Source organism: Muscardinus avellanarius, assembly GCF_963383645.1.
Source record: "Muscardinus avellanarius genome assembly, chromosome: 8".
In the NCBI taxonomy this organism is placed as follows: domain Eukaryota; kingdom Metazoa; phylum Chordata; class Mammalia; order Rodentia; family Gliridae; genus Muscardinus; species Muscardinus avellanarius.
Window position 1 is genome coordinate 38,554,258 of NC_137794.1, and position 25,214 is coordinate 38,579,471.

At 38.9% G+C, this 25,214-nt stretch overlaps 1 protein-coding gene across 32 annotated transcripts in view; it reads right to left on the minus strand.

The window, feature by feature from the left end:
- SNAP91 (synaptosome associated protein 91) overlaps positions 1-25,214 on the minus strand; it is a gene marked incomplete at both ends in the record, with an annotated part of 139,383 nt that overhangs the window by 67,567 nt on the left and 46,602 nt on the right. For all 32 annotated transcript variants that reach the window (XM_080700441.1, XM_080700440.1, XM_080700437.1 and 29 more), the window contains 6 exons: positions 3,022-3,128; positions 18,352-18,463; positions 20,393-20,486; positions 22,158-22,260; positions 22,980-23,055; positions 23,982-24,124. In XM_080700441.1, coding sequence (XP_080556567.1) covers positions 3,022-3,128; positions 18,352-18,463; positions 20,393-20,486; positions 22,158-22,260; positions 22,980-23,055; positions 23,982-24,124 — 635 coding nt within the window. The remainder of the gene's footprint in view (positions 1-3,021; positions 3,129-18,351; positions 18,464-20,392; positions 20,487-22,157; positions 22,261-22,979; positions 23,056-23,981; positions 24,125-25,214) is intronic.

Consider the following 25,214-nt stretch of genomic DNA (forward strand, 5'->3'; position numbering starts at 1 on the left):
GTACCGGGGTTCCTGGAAACCCTTCTACCTCTGGGCTACACTCCCAGACACCTACTTTTTATATTTTTATTTGGAAACAGGGTCTCTTAAGCCAGCAAGGCTGGCTTCAAACCTGGGCGATCCTCCTGTCTCCGCCTCCCAAGTGCAGGGATTACAAGTGTGCGCCACCACGACCGGCGTAAAAAACAATTTTTGTTTTGAAACAGGGTTTCACTAGACTTCTGATAATCTCACTAAGTTGTTGAGGCTGGTCTTGAACCTGCCATCCTCCTGTTTCAGCCTACTGAGTACTGGGATTACAGGCATGCACCACCATGCCTGACTTATATCTCACTCTAAACATATGCTCTTCACGCACTTTTCCATTCACTAGAGAAATTATTTTATTAATATAGTTAGATATAATGAATGTTCAGATTTTTACTGGAATTTAAAAATAAATGAAAATAAAGTGAATCATAAAATTTAAAGGTATCTTCTATGGTCAGTAGCAGCTAAAAATCTAAGACTAAATAATTATGCTCACTAAATCCTCTAGACAGAGACTGTTCATTTAATTTTAATAATTTGTTCTGAGTATAGTTTCCATCTTTTTTTTCTCCTACAGAGAGAACAACTTTGGTCATTTTTTATGTATCCTTCAGAATTTCTTTACGTATTTCCAAGGAAAAATGAAAGATATACATTTATTTTTCCACTTTTACACAAATAATAGAATATTATATACACTGGACTTATATTTTTCATGCAACATTATATCTTAGACATATATCCATATATACACAGAATATCCTCTTTTTAAAAAATGGCTACATAGAACTGCCTTGTCTTATAATGTATTTAGAGTCATTTAGTAACAGAAATTAAAGTTGCTTCCACTCTCCTGCCACTGCACACACCATTTTGCATCTGTGAGGTACATTTGAAGAAGTGGAATTACAAGGTAAAAAAAGGTGCAAATTGGTAATATGGATCACATGAGAATAAGCAGGTGAAAGGGAGAAAAAGCAAATATCAGAAAATATTAATAACATTAAGTTCTACTGATTCATTTGTAAGTTTGAAAATTCTTCAAAATAAAAAAAATTTCTTTATTGCTCAAAGAAATAAAGTAGGTTAAACCCAGGTCTCCTGGAGAAATAAAGTACTTTGATCATGCTGATGGGAATGCAGAAGCAAATCCATGAAAGGAAAGGGTTTGGCTTCTACAAAGAAAATAAGGCAAACAGGAGATTTAAAAAATCCATTTGTAGCTGGGTAGAGGGGAACATGCCTGTAATCTCAGGCACTTGAGAGGCTGAGGCAGGAGGACCTCAAGTCAAGGCCAGGCTCAGCAACTTAAGGAGACCCTGTCTCAAAATAAAATAAAAAGAGCTGGGAATATAGCTCAAAGGTAGAGTTACATCACACCTCAGTACCACAAGCACCACCACAACAAAATAAAACCCCATTCGTGAGAAAACTATCTTCTTTCCTTTGCCTTTTATAAAACCAGGTTTCTCAGCCTTGGCACTACAAGCATTGCTTATACCTGTAATCCTAGCACTTGAGAGGCTGAGACAGGAGGATTGCAGGTTCAAGACTAGCCCTAGTAATTTAGTGAAATTCTATTTCAAAATAAAAAAATAAAAAGTGCTGGGGTGGGGTGTATCTCAGTGGTAGAATGCCCCTGAGTTCAATTCCCAGCACCAAAAAACAAAAACAAAACAAAAACTGAAGTCACTTTGAAAAAAAGGTGATGTGTTCCAAGTAAATAGTTAATTCTGTTAAAGGACACAATGTAGGAATTCTTTGTCAACATTGCTATTTTACTGCCCTGAATGTCTGAATCACAATATAATTGGAGGACTGGGGTAAGTCACTTAGAGAGAGATTGCCCCCGGGTTCTATCCCTAGTATGGCAATAAATAAATAAATAAATAAATAAATAAATAAATAAATATAAAAAATTCTGGGAGACATAATTCCTATGAGTCTGATATTCACCTTGGAATACAAAACTAAGAATAACTTGGTTTTATAAAGGAAAACAGTGTTTAGCAGAAATGCCTATTACCTGTAGATAAACCATTTTACAAAGTTTCAGGTGTCTACCTTAGAGAGTTCAGTATGAGAATCTAAGTCATGGTAAGTTTTCTGCACTTCAAGCAGTTCCTCTGGGAAAGTTGAATACTTCCAGAGAAACTGTTCAACTATTCTACAGGATGAACAACTTTCAATTTTTTTCTAGCACACTTTATTTTTTATAACATGCTTTTATTGGTGCATTATGGTCTCGCATCATAATGTAAAGCATATTGACAGCGGCACACATGCACACAGCAGCTGGTGCCGCCCCCTCCCATTTCCCCCTTCTCAACACAGAGCACTGAGATTGACACTGGTGTATTCACTTATATACACACAGCCAATGGTAGTGATGGACAGGTTTTTCAAAATGGCATATATATATGTATGCCACAAATATATATACACAATACATGTATATGCCACAAATACATATACGTATATGTATATGTATATGTGTATGTGTATGTATATGTATATATATTTGTTTTGTGGTTCTAGGGATTTCAAACCCAGGGCTTTTCACATGCTAGGTAAGTGGTCTACTATTGGGCTACACCCCAAGCTCTTTTTCTTTATTTTGAGAATGGGTCTCACTAAGTTGCCCAGGCTTGCCTTGGACTTACAATCTTCCTTTTTCTTCCAAGTAGCTGGGATTACAGGTGCGTGTCACTGCATCCAGTTAGGAATTTTCTTACAATTAAAAATGGCCTTTAGGTGGAATGGAGGAACGGACTAGCCTGTGAAGCAGCAATGAGCTCATTACCATGAAACTTTTATTTGGCTGCAGAGTGGTGACAAGCTGGGTGAGTGACTTCTGAGGCCCCTTCTGGACCCTCAGACACTATGACTCTGTGCAGATGTGTTGCCATATTATGCACCTTGTTATACACTACAGGAACGTGAGCTAATAGTTTTAAAATCATATTCCCAGCAAAGCTTACTCCTACTTACCTCTGCCACTTTAAGAAATTCAGACACTCGTGTCATCCTAGTTAGAAACCGTTTGTAAATTTCTAGAGCGTCTTTACACTGTCCTTTCTTCATTTCAAAAAACTTTTCTAGAAGAAATAAAATGATAAACAATTTGAAAAGAGTACTTTACTCTAAACTTATGTTAGGATTATTACTTAAAGCTTAATGTCTGAATCAAAACACTTGGCATTAAAATCTATAAGAAGTACTAAAGCACCTCAATGAGGGCGTCTGAGCAACTCAGAGAAGGTACTAAGGCCGAGGATAATCATATGTCTTACATGAAACAATTTAATAACAACATAAAAGAGGTATAAAGTAAAAGAATATATGAACTGACATAACAGGTTAAATTTATGGTCCCTGTATTCAATCTTGGAAAATAGCAAATTCTTCCTGATAACAACCTCAAAATTTGTATCTACATTCTACAGCATTCTTATTTTTTTTTTTACTAGTGCATTAGAAACCAATAATACTAATACTAATACTAATACTAATATGATGATGATTGTACTGGGAATTGAGTTCAAGGGCATTCTACCTCTGAGATATACCCCAGCCATATTTTATTTGATTTTTAAATTTTTAAACAGGGCCTAAGTTTTGGAGGGCCTAGCTAAGATCTTGAAGCTGGCTGTGAACCTATAATTCTCCTGTCTCAACCTCCCAAGTTACAGGTATGCACCACGACACCCAGCTATAATCTATATATTATACACCAATAATCTATACATCTTCTTGAATTAAAGACTTTTAAAATGTTTTCTATAACACACATAAATTGATACTTGCTTTTATTTGTCATAAAATTACTTCTTTCAAACATTATATTGTGTCTTAGCTAAAGGAGATCACACAATTATTTCTTTCAAGGCAGATGTGGTAGCGCACACTTGTAATCCCAGCATTTGGGAGGCTGAGGTAGGAGGATCGCAGTTCGCAGACAGCCTCAGCTCCTTAGTGAGGCCCTTTGCAACTCAGTGAGACTCTATTTCAAAATAAAGAATTAAAAAAAAATAGGGCTGGGGGGTATAATTCAGAGGTAGAATGCCCCTGGGTTTCGTCCCCAGTACTGCAAAAATAATTTTTTTCTTTCAAATATTAAAATGTGTCTTTTAGTTAGGTGAAGTTTTATAAAAAATATTTGGCTAACCAAACCCTTATTGACTTTCTTGTCTATAAACCTATTCTTTCTCAACCTTGAGCTTTATAGGCAGAAAAGCAGAATCACTTCACTGATCAAGTTTGTACTCTTAAGACTAGAATCCAGTCATTAAGGTGCTATAAATCCGTTATAATTGACTGTGAGAATGCATTTTCCCGATGTATGGCTTGAAAAAAAATCAGCACTTTTATTAGTGTTTTCACCAGTGACTCATCGATTTGTTGATAATTACTGACCGTGTAGATGGCAGCACAGTACAGCAATCTAGAACAGCGTCCAGGCAATTCTAGACTATAACTGATGCCCAGCATCTTGTTTATAGTTTACTATTTTACATTTGCATACAGTTAAACAATGCTACTTCTATATTCTCTCATACTTGAGGGTTCTTTATGTCATTCAGCATAGTAATTTTACTACCTCAAAAGTATTTTTAATTTTCTCAAGAAGAGTTTAATAATATATAATTATACAAAGAACTAATTATCCGGGGCAGCTACTCATTACCTTCTGTTGCTAGTCTCTGGGTAATTTTACTTTTAACATGGACCTCCCCTGGAGGGCATTTAAAGGAAGCAAAAAGATCAAGAAAACAAACATGTGCTGTTTTCTACTTGTTAAGATTTGTGAGAGAAGTGAGTATCTCAAAAACTGGCAAAATCTGCAGATATTTCCTTATCTACTCTATCATCCTCTAATGCTATTGATGGAATCATGGTGCCATAAGAAACAAATAATTTTAATGTAAAATTTTTTAAATAAAGACTTATTCTGGCAAAACATCCTTTTCTTTCTCTTTGCAAACAATCACCACATAAAATTTTTCTTCAAATATCTAAATTACGCCGGGCGTGGTGGCACACGCTTGTAATCCCCGCGCTTGGGAGGCGGAGACAGGAGGATAGTGCAGGTTCGAAGCCAGCCGCGCTGGCTTAAGAGACCCTGTTTCCAAATAAAAAGTATAAAATAGGTCTGGGAGTGTAGCCCGGAGGTAGAAGGGCTTCCAGGAACCCCAGTACCACCAAAACCAACCAAACAAACAAAAAACCCCAAACAAACAAAAAAACCAAATATCTTAAGTATTTATTTTATAATAACCTAAATGTATTTCTGTGCATTATTTCCACAGTAATATAAGAAAACAAACTGAATAGTTTTCCTTTAGAACTAATGCATCAAAAATTTAAGCAATTTTTTCTGTCTTCTCTGAATTACTGTAATTTTCATTATAATTAGGATTTAGCAACAAAAGACATTCAGTCACTACAGCTTTTGGTTGTCATCTCAATTGTTTCTATAACAGTGGTAATCACACAGAAAGCCAATGTGAACTATTTTACTGATATATGTAAAGTTATGAGGTTCCCTTGTTTCCCAGACATTGGGGGGGGGGGGAGAGAGAGAGAGAGAGAGAGAGAGAGGGAGAGAGAAACACTTTTACACTTTTACAGAAGGGACAGGTTACTGCAAAAATAAGCCTTTATCTTTCTTTCATGTTAAAGATAACATATATTTTCTTTCTCTCTTTCTTTTTGTGGTACCGGTGATGGAACCCAGGGGCTTTCTACCTCCAGGCTACACTCCCAGACCTACTTTATATTTAATTTGGAAACAGGGTCTCACTAAGTTGCTGAGAGCCTCATTAAGTAGCTGAGGCTGGCTTCAAACCTGCACGATCGTCCGGTCTCAGCATCCCAAGTGGAGGGATAACAAGTGTGCACCACCACGCCTGACCTTGATTTTCCATATTTGAAATAATCAAATTTCAATGATCAAATTATAGCACAAATATTTGCAAAGCTGTGATAAATTCTTTGTATATATACATTAATTTTCAAAGGGTAGCTAAAAGACAAATGTTCCACTTTAACTGTTGCTAATGACCATTAGTCAGTAACGGAAACTTCTTACTTAGAAATCAGAGTTTCATACTAGTGATAAAACATTTGTGAAGATTCACAGTACCAAAAGAGATTCCAAAACAACCTTTAAAGTATTGGCCAGGAAGTCCTTGATCAAAACTAACCCGCAACATATTTATAAGGTTAGCCCCTAGCACTATCTGGTGAGCAAAAACACTCGACTCAAAATGATTAGATCATTTTGCACACATCATTCTGAGATTCAAAGTGCTATTCACACTGCACACATCATTTGGTGTATGTCTCTCCACACCTTACCCCACTCTCTCCTCTTCCCTTCCTGTGTGTTTTAGTGAGATTGGTAGTCATCCATCTTTCTTTCTTTCTTTCTTTCTTTCTTTCTTTCTTTCTTTCTTTCTTTCTTTCTTTCTTTCTCTTTCCTTCTTTCCTTCTTTCTTTCTCTCTCTCCTTTCTTTCTCTTTCTTTTTTTTCTTTCTTCTTTCTTTCTGGTACTGGGGATGGAACCCAGGGGCATTCTACCTCTGAGCTTGTAATCCCAGCATTTGTGAGGCTGAGACAGGAGGATCACAGTTTGCAGACAGCCTCAGCTACTTAGTGAGGCCCTCTGCAACTCAGTGAGACCCTGTTTCAAAATAAAGAATAAAAAACAGGGCTGGGGATGTAGCTCGGATGTAGAATGCCCCTGGGTTCCATTCCTAGTAAACACACACACACACACACACACACACACACATACACACACACACACGAATAAAAAATAGGGCTGGGGTGTAGTGATAGTTTGTTTCCTTCCTCAGTCATCCTTTTGCCCCTCTCCACCTTCCTCTCCCAATTCCCTTCCACCATTCTATTGGTTTCTCTCTCCTCATTTCTCTAAGTCTCTCGTTTCCTGTTTTCTCTCTAGTTTAGAAAGCCTATGATCCCTGACTTTCAGAGACTGGCTGATCTCACTTAGCATAATATTCTTTAGTTACATTTATTTTCCTGGAAATGACATAATTTGTCTTTATGGCTGAGTAAAATTCCATTTTGTGTGTGTGTGTGTATATGTACACACACACACACACACACACACACACACATCTTCACATTTTCTTTATCCATTCACCTGTTGACAGACACTTAGTTGGTTCCATAATTGGGCTATTGTGAACTGTGCTGCTATAAACATGGGTGTGCAAATATCACTACAGCATTCTAACTTGAATTCTTTTGGAAAGACCCTGAGGAGTGACGTGGCTGGGTCATACAGTGGTTCCATTCCTAGTCTTCTGAGGATCCCCCCGGTGGCTGTGCTAATGTGCAAAGTGAGGCTGGTTTTCACAGCGATGCTCACTGGAGGCAGCACCACACCAGAACGTGGCAAGGCAAGAACACGCACTTCCACCACTCTTGAAAAGTCCTTAATATGAAAAGGTACGACTTTTCTCCTTTTGTGCTCCTAGGCTAGCCAACAGACTAACAAGTTCAAGTTAAAATTTAAAAGCATATTGAATGGTGATTATTTTGTGCAAAGAGAAACTGTATATTTAATATCATCTATCTGTGAAGTCAACATGAAAACAAAGCAGAACATCCTTTAAGTAGCTGTTCAGGACAAGAGAAAAGCATCACAGGCCTGAACATGTTTAGTTGCCAGTTGGAAAGATACTAAATCCATGCTCTCGAAAAAGAAATGGGAATAAAACAAGAGGACAGTATGAGAATGAACTTAACTAAACTTCATTTCTGACTAGCTGTGGACTCCAGGGAGACGAGCAACTCAAAGATAACTGAGCTTTTAGATTTATAATACTAATTATACACAAACAGAAATAAGGAGATTAAAAGGGGTAAGTTCAAGAGATCAGTTTTAGATTCTGAGGCTTACGTAGTAAGAACACAGCATCTAAGTAGACAAATAGGAATGTATGAAAAATCAGAAAGGTGCATGGCTAGAAGTGAACTTTAGAAAAGCTTACATATATGAGCAGAAAGGAAGAGTACGGTTTCCCTGCAAAATAGAAGAGAAAAGGCTGCTCTGTCTGACTTACTGACAAAATCTCTAATTAAAGAAATAAAGATATATTTGGTTTATATTTGAAGTAAAGATATATTTAGTTCTGAACTTCATATTTAGGCCAGGACTCTTTCTTCACTAAAGGCAGAACCTTCAAGAGCGCTGTATTTGATGTTGATGACTGGCTCACCAAACCTCCATTCTACCTTATGGAGTCATGGGAAGCCAGAGTTCTGGATACAGATTTAGCTCTGCAAGTTAGACCTGTGGGAGAGCTTGAAGATAAAACGGAGGCAAGAGCCACCTCCTTGTACCTTCTCAGATCTTGCTTGTGACAGGCAAGATCCTAGACAGGTGAAATTATCCTCCAATAGCATTTGACTTTGCACCTCCAACCGCAGCTTCCTGGATTGTGAGGAGTGATGATTAAAGGCACAGCCCCGCGATACGTGTGGCCCCTTAACCCCTGGACTAGAGTTTCACTTGTTCATTTTCCAGCTTCTTAGTGATGCAAAGCAGCTGCAGTGGTGGTGGCAGCTCCTTGTTTTTGGTGTATCTTACACTGGTAGTCTAAGAAGTAGGAGCTCCTCTGCAAGGTAGGTAGTTAATTCTGGGAGTCACAGCAGGAGACTGAGTCTAGAATCAGTTCTTGCAGGTTGCCACTTATTAATAAGAACTTACTCCATATAGTAAATTCTTTTCTATTTAGGATATGTAGAATAGTTTCTGTTTCTTGAACAGGCACAGTACTTGGCACCTGAAGTGAATGTAGATAGAAGGCCTTCAAATATAGAAATCTGGGATTGGATATGCAACCTAATTAGATCTGAAGGTGATAATTACCTACCTGCGTTTATTGGAAAATGAGATCCTTGAAGTTCATGCTAAATAGCAGCAAGACAATTATTTAAATGATCACCAAGGCTTTTCTGAAACGCACACCTGGAATGAAGCTGGTCAAACCATGGGCTAGGTCACGAGCAGGGGAACAGGGCCAGTGTGGACGGGTTCCTGCCTCTACTGGAGGGCTCAAGAAGGACAATGTTTTAAATTATTGGCTCAGCTGGGCGTGGTGGCGCACACTTGTAATCCCCGCGCTGGGGAGGCTGAGACAGGAGGATCGCACAGGTTCGAAGCCAGCCTCAGCTACTTAGTGAGGCTCTCAGCAACTTAGTGAGACCCTGTTTCCAAATAAAATATAATATAGGTCTGGGAGTGCAGCCTGGAGGTAGAAAGCCCCTGGGTTCCACCCCTAGTACCACCAAAATAAATAAATAAAAATTATTGGATCAAGGCATGTTCAGACTACAGCACTCCTAGGAGAAATGCAATAATTGATCTTATCTCTTGCAGCCACAGGGCTGTCCTAGGTTAGAGTCAGAGAGTCTACTCTTGTGAATTGCTGAATATTGCACAGGTGGGGAAGTTCTACTTATAGCCTCACTATAGTCTTTCCTGTGAACATTAGAGCTTTTACTTAGAAAACTGGAAAGGGAAGGTCTTGATAAAACTCACACAGCAATGAGCCTAGCTGCCCTGGCTGGAAGGTTTTCTTCTGTCTGAAGAGGCTGTGCTGCCTTGCCCTGGAGGCCTTTGTGTCAACTCATGTTCCTTGAGGAAATGAAACTTCTCCCCACAGCCTGTACTCTCTTCACTCTCTCTCCTTGCCAATTGCCTCAATGGCTAGACTGAGATTTAGAACACAGCAATCCCAGAATGGCCCCAGGGAGACAAGCATGAAGCCTAACCCAGAAGGAAAGAAATATCCATGCAAAAAAGACTGTGAGATTTTGCAAATTTTTGTTGGCAGTGGGTCTGCCAGGTAAAATACAAGATACCGAATTGAACTGTGGATAAATAACACATCATTTTTTTACTATAAAGTGTATCCCTAATATTAAGTGTATCCCTAAAATTAAGTGTATCCTAATATTACATGGGGTTTATCAATACTAGAAAATTTATTCATATTTATCTGAAATATAATTTAATTGGGTGTCCTGTATTTTTTTGCCCAGAATCTAGCAACCATAATTGAAAAAAACTCTGGAGAATGGAAATGGATTCTAAAGCTGGTGGGGAAGAAAGAAAAAATATTATATAAGTTCTGGAGTTAACTGATAATTTCTGAATTGGGGTCAACATGATAAAAAGCACAAATGCAAGCCTGAGCATCTGGTGATGGTTTTCATAGGTGGTTCCCAAAGAGAAGCCCTCAAGCCAGTGGGGACAGCATCATTTAGGACTCTGCTAGAAACGCAAGTTCTCAGGTCTCTCTGCAGACCTACTAGATTAGAAACTCTGGGCTGTGGTCCAGCAACCTGAATTTTAATGAGGCCTCCATCTCTCTCTTCTTTTTTGGGGGGGTGGGGTACTGGGGATTGAACCCTGAGCCCTTTCTAATTTTTGCTTGAAACAGAGTTTCTCTCTAGGTTGCTGGGAGTCTCCCTAAGTTGCTGAGGCTGTCCTCAAACCTGCAATCCTCCTGTCTCAACTTTCCATGTAGTTGGATCATGGGTGTCCAGCACCATGTCTGGCTTTCATTTATTCTTTTTTTTTTTTTTTTTTTTGGTGGTACTGGGTTTCCTGGAAGCCCTCCTACCTCCGGGCTACACTCCCAGACCTATTTTATATTTTTGAAAGAGTCTCTTACGCCAGTGCGGCTGGCTTCGAACCTGCGCAATCCTCCTGTCTCCGCCTCCCAAGCGCGGGAATTACAAGCGTGCGCCACCACGCCCGGCTTCATTTATTCTTTTTTTTTAAAGTACTTTTTATTATTTATTTATTTTATTTTTATTTATTTTTAATTTTTATTGGTGCATTATATTCATATATCATATTGGGGTAAAAAACTCGTGTGTACAGACATGTACACATCACTGATTTAACCCCTACCCAATTCCCACCCCATTCCCTCCCCGTCCCTCCCTCCCTTGCTTGGCTTAGTGGTTGACTTCGATATGTTTAAGTACATTGTGTGTTTTAGAGATTTTCCTCTTCCCCCCTCCTTTCTTCTCCTTTAGGTTGCCTTGTTTGCTCCTCTATAGGATTTCCTTTTTCATCTAGAGTTCCTCCTATGACCCATTTCTCCCTAACTCTCACATATTAGGGAAAGCATCTGATTTCTTATTTTTTGTGACTGACTAATCTCATTTATTCTTGAAGAAAGTTCTCGAACACTGCTAAAAGTATTTTTTCCTAGACTTCTACACAGGAACCTTCATCAGAGTATGGACAGGGGATGAAACATACCCAAACATATTTTTTTGAAGGCCTTTTATAGCAGTTTTTATAAAACCAAATGGAAGGGACAGATTCCCCAGGTTCCCTCTGGCCCCACACCTGTATAGCTTCTCCCATTATCAACATGTCCTACTCTTCCACTCTGTGGAGCAGAGTGTGGAAAATTGGCATAAATTTTCATTTAAATGTTTGGTAGAATTTTTCCAGTGAATCTATTTGGAGCTGGGTGCTTTCTGCTTTGGAAGATTGTTAATTATTGATTCTGTTTCTTTTGTACATCTAGGCCTTACAGATTGTCTATTTTTTATTGTATAAGTTTTGGCAGATTGTGTTTTTTAAGGAATTAGTTGTTCATCTGTTCTATCAAATTTGTGGGCAAAGAGTTGTTTCTAACAGTTTTTTATTATCCTATTAAGGTCCATTTGATTTGTAGAAATGTCATCTCTTTTATTTTGCTATTAATAATGTGTCCTTTTTGTTTAGTTAGTTTGGCTAGAGACTTGGTTTTTATCAATTTTCTCAAAGAAGCAGCTTTTGGTTTTATAATTTCCTGTGTTTAATTTCATTGACTTTTGCTTCAATTCTTATTATTTATTTTATGCTGCTTACTTTGGATAATTTATGCTTCTTTTTTTCATTGCCCATGGTAGAAGCTTAAGTGATTGGTTTTAGACATTTTTTAACAGCATTTGATGTTATAAATTTCTAAATGCTGATTTTACTGAATTCCACAAATTATGATCAATTTTATTTCCATTTTTATTTAGTTCAAAATATCTTTACATTTCTCTTGAGATTTCTTCTTTGGTGCTTGTGTTGTTTAGAAGTATGTGATGTTTAATCTCTACCTTCTTTCATTTTTTTTCAGAGATTTGTTGTTATTGATTTGTAGATTACTTCTGTGACCTGAAAGCATTGTATTATTTCTATTGTAAATAAAATAGAAAACACATAAAAGATGTGTTTTATGGCCCGGATTGTGATCTCTCTTGGTGAATGTTCTGTGCAAGCTTGAAAAGAATGTGCAGTCTGCTGCTGTTAGATGAAATAATCTGCGGATACCCATCATATCCAGTTGGCTGATGTTGGGTTCAAATCTGTTCTTACTGATTTCCTGCCTGTGGATCTGTTCATTTCTGATATAATGGAGAAGTCTCCAACAGTAATAGTGGGTTTATCTATCTCTCCTTGCAGACCTATCCATTTTTGCCTAATGCAGTTTGATGCTTTGTTGTTATACATAGACACAAGAACTGTTTGTCTTTCTGGAGAATCGATCGCTTTATATTATGAAATGCCCCTCTTTACTCCTGATACCCTTCCCTACTTTGATGATTGTCTTGACTGAAATCAGTGTAGCTACCTGTGTTTCTTTTGATTAGTGTTAGCATGGTATATTTTTCTCCATCTACTTACTTTTAATCTATGTTTTTATATTTAAAGTGAATTTCCTATAAACACCATATACCTGAACTTCATTTTTTGATTCATTCTGGCAACCCATGTCTTTTTACTGGTGCATTTATACCATTGAGGTTTTAAGTGATTATTGATATTGTTGGATTAATAGCTACCATAGTTGTTTCTGTTTTCTATTTGTTGCCCTACTTCTTTGTTATTATTTTTGTCTTCCATTCTTTTAATAAGCACTTCTTTTTATGTTTTTATTAGTGCATTATAATTATATATCATAATGAGGTTTAAGGTCTCAGAAACAAATATGCACTTTTATGCTGTGTGTGTGTGTGTGTGTCTGTGTGTCTGTGTGCCTGTGTGCACATGTGTGTTTAGAGACATTGCCCAGGTTGGCCTTAAATTCCTGGCTTCAAGTGATCCTCCTGCCTCAGGACTCCCGAGTACCTGGGACTATAAATGTGTGCCCCTCGGAGGCTGCAGAGGGGTTAGGCTGATGCTGGGGCCAGTGGCCAGCATCGGAGCCTGCCATGAGGCAAGGCCGGTGCTGGGGCCTCCAAGGCCGGGATCGGAGCCTGCCGAGGGGTTAGGCCGGTGCCGGGGCCAGTAAGGCTGGGATCGGAACCTGCCGTGAGGCAAGGCTGGTGCTGGGGCCTCCAAGGCCAGGAGAGGAATCTGTCGAGGGGTTAGGCCGGTGCCAGGGTCAGTGAGGCTGGGATGGAGCCTGCCTTGAGGCTAGGCCAGTGCTGGGGCCAATGAGGCTAGGATCGGAGCCAGCCAAGAGGTTAGGCCGGTGTGGGGGCCAGCGAGACCAGAATCGGGGCCTCCCATGAGGCAAGGCCGCTGCTTGAGCCAGCGAGGCCTGGATAAGTCCACCGGGTAGCCAGGCCACTACTGGGGCCGTCAAGAGTGGGATCGGTACTTGCAACGCAGCATGCACAGAGAATATCGCAGAAAATATAAATCAGATGCTTCCCCTAATCAGCAGAACAACTAGGAGGAAAGGGGCAACAGGAAGAGGTCGAGCTATAGAAAGGGCTCTATAGTGAAGCAACTAAGGTGACCAATCAGAGGGTATGGAATAGGGGAGGATGGAGCCTCTTTAAAACGCAGGAGGTACATAAACAAATGTATCAAAGTTAATCACCAAACAAGCATGGGATCGAGGGAGGAGGAGGGAATGGGATGGGGATTGGATGAGGGCTAACTGGATGATGTGTGCTTGTATATCCTCTCAAGTCTTGTATTCCAATGTGAAATATGATTACAATGCACCAATAAGAATAAATTTTAAAAATGTGTGCCACAATGCCTAGATCTTTGGTGGTTTTAATTATTTTATATGGCTCCTTTCCCCCTCCTTTCTTAGCATATCAGTAATGCTTCTTATTTTACTTTTTTTAGTGACTGCCCTAGAATTTGTAATATACATTTACAATGAATCCAAGCTCACTTTCAAATAATATGATATCACTTCATGAAAGGTAATATATCTTAAATAATAAAATAATTCTAATTCTCCCATTTCATTTCTTGCATCATGGCTGACAGTCATTTCACCTACATAGGTGAAATAAGGGTATATATGAGGTGCATATGCAAACATATGTGATAAATATATTGCTCTTGCTATTTGAACAAACTTTTATCTGTTAGATCAATTAAGAATAAAGAAAATAGGCCAAGCATTGTGGCACACACTGGTAATCCCAGTACTTGGGAAGCTGAGACAGGAGGCTCGCAGGTTCAAGGTCAGCCTCAGCAACTTAGTGAGAGTGTTAGAAATTTAGTGAAACCCTGTTTCAGAAAAAGAAAAGAAAAGAAATATCTGGGGAGTGTAGCTCAGGATTAGAATGTTCTTGGGTTCAATCCTGGTACAAAAAAACAAAAAAAGGAATAAGAAAAATAAGGCTCAGGATGTAGCTCAGTGGTAGAGTGCTTGTCTAGCTTGAGCAAGGCCTTGGGTTCAATTTCCAGTACTGCAAAAAGTGGGAGAAATAAAAATAAAAGGTTTTTAAAATTTTTTTATTTTATTTTTATTTTTTTGCGGGTGTGGAGTGGAACCCAGTGGTATTTGACCTCCGAGCTATAACCCCTGCCCTATTTTTTTATTCTTTATTTTGAGGCAGGATCTCACTAAGTTGTGGAGGGCATCACTAAGTAGCTGAACCACGATCCTCCAGTCTCAGCCTCCTGAATGCTGGGATTATAAGCATGGGCCACCATGCCTGGCCCAGTCCTATTTTATTTTGAAACAAGGTATCAGTAAGTTACTGAGGCTATCCTTGAACCTCAATCCTTCTGTTTCAGTCTTCCAAGTACAGGATTACAGGCATGCCTGGCTTTCTTCTTTATTTCTGAAGGATAATTTCATAGGGTACAAAGTTCTAGGTTGGTGGGATTTTTTCCTCTCAATATGTTAAGTATTTCAGTACATTGTCTTTTGTTTGAATGATTTTTTAAAAATTTATTTTCTGAGGGCTGGGCGTGGTGGTGCATGCTTGTAATCCCTGTGCTTGGTAGGCAGAGACAGGAGGATCGTGCAGGTTTGAAGCCAGTCTCGCTGGCTTAAGAGACCCTGTTTCCAAATAAAAGTTTAAAATAGGTCTGGGAGTGTAGCCTGGAGGTAGAAGGGTTTCCAGGAACCCCAGTACCACAAAAAATAAAAAATATTTTCTGTAGTTTGAAAATTATAAAATTATATGCTCGCTTTCTTTCTTTCCCTCTTTCTTTCTTTCTTTCTTTCCTCTTTCTTTTCTTTTCTCTGAGTTTCTTTCTTTTCTCTGAGTTTCCTAAATCTATGGTTTGGTGTTGAACATTAATTTGGGAACATATGCTGTAGGTTAGGTATATAAAGTGAATTTTCAACTTATGGTGAGCTTATCAGGCTGTACCCCCATCATAAGTGGAAGAGCAGCTGTATTTCAAGATGATTCTTTTCCCTTCTCCCTAGAGAAAACACAAGTAGATTTTCCTCCTAAGTATTTTCTATATATTTCCTCTCTATATAAGCTCTATATTTCCTCCTATAGAGTCTATTTATTTCGATTCTATAGGAATCTGGTTGAGCTCTTGGTGGTAAAAACAAAGTATGAGTCTTCCCTGTGACTAGATCCCTCTGGAGAATTTAACCTTCAGACGTGTTCATGGGAGGCTTCTATCAAATTACAGTTTGGGGTTTCTACCTCAGCGCTTACTCTGAGGGCTCTTCCCTCGGGCGAATCTCTGCTCTGGTAAGCTGTGACTCATTGTATTCACCTGTGGGTCTCTCCAGTCATGGGAGAATTTTGCCCTGTGTCTTCTCCTCTGTTGGGGATTCAGGAAGAGTTGTGGATTTTTCAGTCTGTCCAGCTTTTTACTGTTGTTTGTGGGGGTTGGCTTCGTCCGCTGATACTTTCCAGGATCACTGAAAAGAGGCTGACTCTGAGGTGCTGTTATTCCCCAGGGACCCAAAATTTCACTATATTTTCTATCAGACTCTATAAAAAGAAAACTGAGATGCAGTGGATACAGGAAACCATTTGGCGTCTCGCTGGTTTCCTACAAGAAGTCATACTTTGACACTAGCAGAATCCTTACACTGGATTACTGATCTCTGCAAAGACAGAAAGCTAGCGATTCCATCATTTCACCAGTTAACCTGAATATTTGTTTTGTACAAAAAAAATTAAAGAAATGGATTTTTAAAGCTTTGTATTAGATTATGGTGATGACTCCTACCTGCAGCAATTCAGATGTGTTTTCTTTTACTAAAGAAAAATCAAGACAGTTCCTGGCACTAGAAAATGCTTTTATCTCTGCCCCAAAAAACAGAGAACATCAGAAGTAGTCTACTGTGACCTAGCAGGGATGCCAGGGCACCCTGTCTCATTCCAAGGTCGCCAACCTCTCTGGCTGTGACAATTTCACAGGACATCACTTTCATGACATGGGGAAGTGCAGAGGTGCTAAGTGTCTTTAAAAGCCACATGCAATACAGAAGGTCAGAGGCAGAATGTGTGAAAATCATGGACATGCCATTTCAATGAAGTTTCTCAGGGTCCAAAGGTCTAGTCATTTAGAAGAAAGCATCTCTGCGTGGAAGACAAATTCTGCACCTTTCACTCCCTTCTAACTAAAATGAATTCAAAAGTTTGCTGAGCTTATTTGGTTCTACAGGCAACACATACACTGTGTATGTGCTGCTCTAAGCAGAGTATCTGGTAGAGTGCCAGAAGTGAGTATGGGCCAGATCAAGGCAAGGCTCCGAAATTGCTCCACACCGAAGCTCTACAGGTCTTTACTCTAGCAGATCTAAAGGTGCTCAGAGTGTCTGCAGCAGATTCAAATGCCATTGAATGCCTCTGTCACAACTCAGTATAGGCCTCCAGTGCTTTGGGGCAAAGCCACATATTCAGATAAGATAGTAACTAATCTCCTTCTGAAAAACTGTTGTTGGTTTATCACTGGAGATCCTGACCTAGAAGATCAAGCCTCAGACCTAGAGTGGGCCTTATCTAGGTACCAAACCACAAGGTTGGGCAAGGCGAGGACACTATTATCACATGGAAGTGATTCGTAAGAGACCAGTCCCAAGCAGGTCATGATAGGCAGGTGGGTTGTATGAACGGAGGTTCATATTCTCGGTGCACTTACTCTTTCTTCTCTATTGCCATTTTGCCCATTTCTCCCTCAGTCATACCTATGGGCCCTGGGGAGTTCCTTATAGCTAGCTGACTAAGGAATACAAAAATCGAAGTGTGTTTTAGAGATAGTTCTGTACGCTGGTACCAGCTGGAAGTTTTCTGATGAGTCATATCTTCCCAAAGGGATGACCTTGGCAGGAGAAAGAAATCTTCATAGTAAGTCAAACTTTCAGCAGTGTATATGTTTGGTTTTCTACTTTATATGAAAGGAAAGATGTCAAGATATGTGTAAATATACAAAATCATGGGTAGTGCGGAACTACTGTCCTAGATGACAAGGGGCTTGGAAGAATTAAATTGGAAGACTGGTGACGAGGAGGTCTGGGAAAAGGCAGTGGATGGACCTTTCAGAATGGATAAATAACAGGAGACCATCTTCATCCCATGTGAATGCTAAGGGTCATAGGACACAAACATGCTCTCAGCAATGGAGGGAAACGAGTACACTATAAGACACGGCTGTGACATTAGAAACAGAGGTGGTGAACTGGCTGAACTGCTCAGGCTCCCCACCTCTGAGAACGATACGCCTACCATCCCTGAGTCCTTAATCAGCCAACACTCTAGATCAATGCTGAGCTTCCAACATAGCACCAAAATCTAGAGAGATAGCCTAGACTTGGACAATCTGTCCTTGAATTGCCACATTTATACCACTGAGATTGACAACTAGTTTCTTTCTCCCGGGAGGACAGCAATGATCTGCTTCTACTTTAATACACAGTTGTCCAAGAGATGATTTTTTTTTTCTCTGTCCAAGTTGCCCTGCCGGCACTACCATCTATGGATGTATTCCTGCTGTCCCTCATCACTGCCTCTGCCAAGGCACAGGAAACGAAGCAAGAGACTCACATCTCAGCATCTGTCAGTCTTACCACTTATCCACCAGCACAGACATATCTCATAAGTTCCACCTACCGAGTAAGTTAATAACGCCATCATTGTAGCAAGCAAAAAGTTTGATAAGATCTTTGAAAAGAAGCATGAATGCAGCATTTATGACACCATTTGTTAGTTCATTTGGATGTACCTAAAAATAAAAGATAAAAAATTAATGTTGACTGCATATCAGCAAATCTGTATTTTTCTTATATCACATTAAAATATCTCAAATAATTACTAAGAAATTCACTCATATTGTACAAACCTGGGGTAACTCAGGTACCTAAAAATCAAAAGATGGATTTCATATTGTCTTGCTTTAATTAAGCCTATCAATTAAAAGATAGATACATTCTATTTGGCCAGTGATCCATTAACCAATAAAACCTAGCTTTTTCTTTTTTTTTTTCTTTTTTCTTTTGAATTGGCAATTGAACTCAGGGGCATTTTACCTCCTAGCTACATCCTAGCCCTTTTTATTTTTCTTTTAAAACAGATCTCATTAGGTTGCTGAGAGTCTTGCTATATTGCTGAGGCTATTTTTGGAGGATCTTGTGATCCTCCTGTCTCAGCCTCCCAAGTACTGGGATTACAGGCATGTGCCACCATGCCTGGAAAATCCAATTTTTGAACATCTGTTTGTTTGTTTTGTTACTTTTACAGTATTATATTACATTTCTTCGATTTCTCCTCTCAAATGGTCTCTGTGACCATTAAGGGTTCATTTCCAGAAGCCTGTAGTGGTCTCATTGGGGAAGAATAGTACAGGGAACATCTTAGCCAGTTACCTCTAAAATACTTACTCAGAGTCATAGCCATTTGCCCATCTGCTAAACACTCTATTACCAACACAAAGAAGTATATTTTCTCCTCACTCCCTAGTCTTTGTTTACAATTCTTCAAACTTTGCTCCAACCTCCTTTATGACTTTTATCCTTTAAGGCAAAACCCTTACTAAGGGTGAGGAGAGTGAAGGGAAAAAAATGGATAAAAAGGAACAAAAGTTAAGCGACACAATTACACACACATCTCATGAAGTCCTTACTTCTAAAATCTGTCAAAAAACAAGATTTTTTGCTAACTTGCTAAAATTTCATAGGAGATGTGCTAAAATTTCACAAGAGTTAGGTGTCAAGACTTTTGTAAAAGCTCAATTATAGACTAAACCACATAATCTGAACAAAGACTTTGAGTTACTAATGTTTAAGGAAAGTCTTTGTGTCAGGCAACCACCAAAATACAGAAAAGCTGATAATGGGGTAAGCATTTTCATAAGTGTGAAAAATCATTTTATTTTCATGAGTCAGTTTCTAAACTTCTTTTATTTTCAGGAAACTGTATTTACATGCAGTTGTAAGAAGTAATATGGTGAGATCCCCTATGCCATTTACCCAGTTTTCCCCAAAGGAAACATCTTATAAAATTGTAGTTTGGTAACTATATTTAATGACATAACAACCAGGATACCAACAGTGACCCAATCAACCAGTCTTATTCTGCTTTCCCTAGGCTTACTTATACCCATGGTGTGTGTGTGTGTGTGTGTGTGTGTGTGTGTGTGTGTGTAGTTCTACATGACTTTATCATATGTGTAGGTTGTTTATCCACAAGTCTAGCCAAAGATAGGTATGATTTTAAGAGAAAAATCATGCTGCTATTGCCAGGAAAGACTGATGTTATGATAGGACAAAAATAATTCCCTCTGTGCATGATGTCACTTAGACAGTCTACATACAGTGTCAAGTTCTTCAGCTGCCTGTGGGTCCACCCTGCAGACACTTCTTCCTGGCAAGCACAGCAGGAGGCTGCCATGTTGCTGGGAACATAAGGTTCCAAGAATGCAGAACTCATAGTTTTCTGTGACTTAAGTAAACACCTAGTAAAACAGCTCACACACTCTTGGGGACCGAAGTTGCCTCTACTGAGCTGAACAGCCTGACCTAAATATTTACTGAATTCAGCTAAATGAAGCACCTAAAGCTGCTTTCTGAGGAAACCTCTAGATTTACTTGTAGCTTACCGTCAAAGGAAAGACAATATTGATTACGTAAGAACCATTTTCTGGTGAGATACATACATCAAATTCAAGCAGTGCATCGATTTGTCCCTGCAGTATTGGCATGCTCTTCAGTAGCTTCTCAGGAGCCATTGTCCTCATGACACCATCGGCACTACAGTATTTTAAAAGAGAAAAGGAGAACACTTCCTTATGGATGGGGCATTCGAGACCAAAGGTGTATCTGAGACTGTGCTCCTCCCCATATCCCTGTTAGTCCTGTGGGGTCACCGTAGGCATGCGGAGGCTGTGGCTGATCGCCATCTCTGCACTGTCTGCTCTTGTATATGCATCCTCAATCCTCAACCACACAGGCAAAGCCTTTCTATCTGCACTGCCCCCAGGAAGAAAGCAAGACAGTAGAGATAAAAGTTGAATTCCTGAATGATGTTAAAAAAAAATCTATAACAGAAGGTAGCAAAATAAGAGTTTTCTAAAAAGCCATTTTTTTTTTTTGAGAAAGAGGAAATATGTCTTGGAGGTCTACAAAACCTATATGTCTGAGTACATGGTTTATGCTATTGGCCATCAAATGGAGAAAAATGCAGGTGGACGAGCACTTTTTGCTCACACTGGAATCAGAGTTTTGCTAGCTGTAGAGGACCAGCAGGAGGCTGGTGCTCACGCGGGCAGCAGAGGGGCAGTGTGCTCTGGACCATCTACAGACCTCTCAGGGAGCCCTGCACTCGGTGATGGTCAAGGGGTGGCTGCACTGCAACAGCTGAGGTGATGTGAACAGGGTAGCTTTCAGGGTCTCTCCCTCCCCAGAGGTGGGGAGAGCATGCAGGGTCCTGAGGTGTCCATACAGTGGTGCAGAGGTTTGTAAGAAGGCCAGGGACATTCTACAGAGAGGCCACAGTGCAGCTGGGAACATCAGGAATGGATGCCTATGGCCATGAAAGAAGTCAGAGGAAGGTGTCTGAACTGGAATCATCTCTAATGATAGGAGATAAAGAAAAAACTAATTTTAGGAAGTATTCACGCATGAGAGACAGATTTATTTTGAATAGGCAAGTTCATAACTATTACCAAGATAGAGTTATATATTTCAGGTGGATTCTTGAAACTAAAATATTAAGCCTTCCACAATACCTTGCCATTTATTTCAAGTTATGAACAGATAAAAGTCTGCACAAACTTCTAGATGAATAGAAGCTTCTCACTAGACATCACCATGTAATTAGAGGGAAATAAATGATAATTATGATTTAAAATTTAGACGTTTCTGTTTCCATGAGGTTTTTAATCAATAGGAAGTATTAATAATTTATTTATTATGGTGTGTGTGTGTGTGTGTGTGTGTGTGTTATTGGGGACTGAAACTAGAGGCATACTACCTGTTAGCTATACCCCTAGCCCTAGCTCTTTTTGCTTTTTGTGTTGAAACAGGGTCTTCCTAGGTTGCTGAGGGTCTCACAAAGTTGCTAGGGCTGTCCTTGAACCTGTGAGCCTTCCATTTCACCTGGAATTATAGGTGTGTGCCACCACACCCAGCTTTGAATTAATTTTAACAAATAACATTTTATTCGATATATACTCTGAGTAGCCAATCTGATTTTTTTTTGGCATGAAGATAAAAATAAAACAATGCATACTGCAGCCTCAAGGCTAACCTCTACAATATAATTCATTGAGCTTCTTCTTTCAGGAGACGGTAAGCCAGGCCTTCATGATCAAATTCAGTTGGCATATGAATTTGGTTAAAATAACTCAAGTATTCCTTAAGGACTTATTCTGCTCAAATAAACATGAGAGAGAGATGGAGATAGAGATAGAACAAACATACCCTTTCTTCACTCTGGCAAAATCAAATGCCATCTGTCTGTAAGAGAAAGCCTTCTCATTCAAATATCTACTATAGCGCCTTATGAAGGTAGACATATCATAACCTGGGACACAGGGAGAAGAAATACGATTAATTAATAAAGTACCTTTAATTATGCTTTGCATAATTAAAAATTTTAATAGTACAAATTTTAACTCTCCAAATGTATACAGTTCTAGGATGAGCTCAGTAGTTCCATCAGCAGGCCTCACTTAAAATCCTTTCTCTTGGCAAAAAATAATTTTAGTGTGGGGCATTCCATCCATCCATACACAGAATATACTTTCTGATTTTTCTTTGCATTTTTTCACCTTTTCAAACAATAGCCTGTTTGATACTTAATACATGTAGTCATCTCATAATGGTCTACTTGCTTGATGTGCTTGCCTCTCTGTGGTAGACAACGAGTAAATGTGATGGATGAACAAGTGGTTCAAACCCTACCAATCCCCCCCACCACACAAACTAACACTGGAATCATTTTTTAAATTTAGATAACATCTTTCATCTATTGTGTTCTGCACCTTCATAAACAACCTGTGGACCTAGCATAGCCACTGTTAATTTTTAAAGTGAACAATGAAAATTACAAAAAATAAAATTAATAGATATTTTATATGCTGAGTTTTCTACAAGTAAAATTTGAAAGTTAACTTATATAGTTATTTTTGTATATTTTTCTTAAACACCCAATGGATATGTAAGTTGTAATAATTTTAGATTAATAACCTTACATCAAACTTAAAACATTAGAAAATATATAAAACATTTAAATATCCTCACCATGAGATCCACTTTTGTCCAAAAAATTGCTGAGATTGAATAATGTATTCCTAGAGGCCAAATACTGAATAAATCTCTGAAAAACAAAAATTAGAATTAAATACCCATATTCTTAAATAATACCTTTAAACAATTTCTGATACTAGAGGGAATTTTTTTTTTTGCAAATTTGTGCTGTGATTTCTTTTTTTAGTTTTTAAGGTTCCTATTTTACTGACTTTCTCTAAGGGGGAAAACATGTCAAATAACTTTCACTGACTTAGAATTAAATTGTATGACCTTTCACTTCGGTATTCAATGGAAACACTGCAAATGTAATAGGATTCAATAATTATTTCACATAAAAAGAATACTTGTGTTAATATTTTCCAAAATTAAATATTTTATGGAAGCAATTTCTCCATGCTCAAAGGCATGGAGAAATATTTTCTATGGAAAAACAGTTTTATGGCTCATTTCTTCTAACAACATTTTTGCCCATCAATACGTTTATACGGTTACATACATGTTAGGTACCAGTAATGCCTAATACTTCAGAATCTCTAAGACAAGGTCCAATCTAAGGTTTTTAAAAGAATAGCTAAATAGAAGATTAAATTGTACTCCAGATAATTTTGTTTGTTTCTTTTTTTTTTTTTTTTTTTTTTGGTGGTACTGGAGATGGAACCCAAGGGCCTTCTACCTCCGGGCTACACTCCAGGACCTATTTTATATCTTATTTAGAAACAAGGTCTCTCTAAGTTGCGGAGAGCCTCTCAAAGCAGCTGAGGCTGGCTTTGAACCTGATCAATCCTCCTGTCTCAGCCTCCTAAGTACTGGGATTACAAGTATCCGCAACGATGTCCGGCCTATATTCCAGATAATTTTCAACTGTAGATTTTACCTTATTCTTCTAACTGATGAAAATTCAAAGGTCCTTAAATAATCACTATACTCTTCCATAAATGTCTCTCTTCACCAAAAACAAAAAGGCAAAGGAAAAGTTAAGTCTCTTTTGTTTACCTCATTCCCATGCACCATAAGATGGTGCGTTGTAACTAAAGCTTTAAAGACAACCACCCAGCTACTGTTTGTTGCCCTTTCAAAGAGCGTGTCGGCCATCTGAGGAATATTCACATTGGTCTCATTGGTAGCCTGGATCAAATCTGCAAAAGTAAAAGACATGGATCAATAGCATTAACTATTATGTACAAAAATTCATGCCAAACTTTAAACATTTAAACCCTTTAACTAAACCATGACTTCAAAATTACTGACAAGAGATGATTTAAAAAACTGAACTAAGCCGGGCGTGGTGGCACATGCTTGTAATCCCAGTACTTGGGAGGCTGAGACAAGAGGATCACAGGTTTGCACCCAGCCTCAGCTACTTAGTGAGGCCCTCACAATTAGTGAGACTCTGTTTCAAAATTCTTGGAGGTAGAATGCCCCTGGGTTCAATACCCAGTACCACATTTAAAAAAATTGAACTGTAACATTTTTACATATGGACACATTACATACATTATTTATACAATGCACTTATTTACTTTTTTCAGTTGAATTATTCTCTGAATTTCATTTGCTTACTGGACCTAATACCATTTTTTTGTGTGTGTGGGTGGGTGTGGGTTTGGGGATGGAACCCAGGGGCATTCGACCTCCGAGCTACACCCCCTATCCTATTTTTATTATTTATTTTGAAACAGGGTTCCACTAAGTTGCAGAGGACCTCACTAAGTAGTGAGACTGTCTGCGAACCGCGATCTCCTGGTCTCAGCCTCCTAAACACTGGGATTACAAGCATGCACCACCACGCCGGGCTAACACCAATTTTTAAAATTAGAAACTCCATGAGAGCTCAGCTTCATACTAATCTTCCTTGTTATTGCTGCAAGCACAATGTCTCAAACATGTAGACACTTATCCTATCACTATTTGAAGGCAAAACCATAGAGCATTTTTTGAAACATGGTGACTAAAAACATACTTCACGGGGATTAATTTTGAAGAGTGCCACTAAAAGCTGGGTGTGGTGGCACAAGCTTGTAATCCCATTACTTGAGAGGTTGAAACAGGAGGTTGAAACAGTTGGAGGCCAGCCTCAGCTACTTAGTGAGGCCCTCCACAACTTAGTGAGACCCTGTTTCAACAAAAAGAATAAAAATCGGGATTGGGGTGGAGCTCAGAGGTAGAATGCCCCTGGGTTCAGTTCCTAGTACCACACATACAAAAACAAGTGCTACTAAAAAAGAG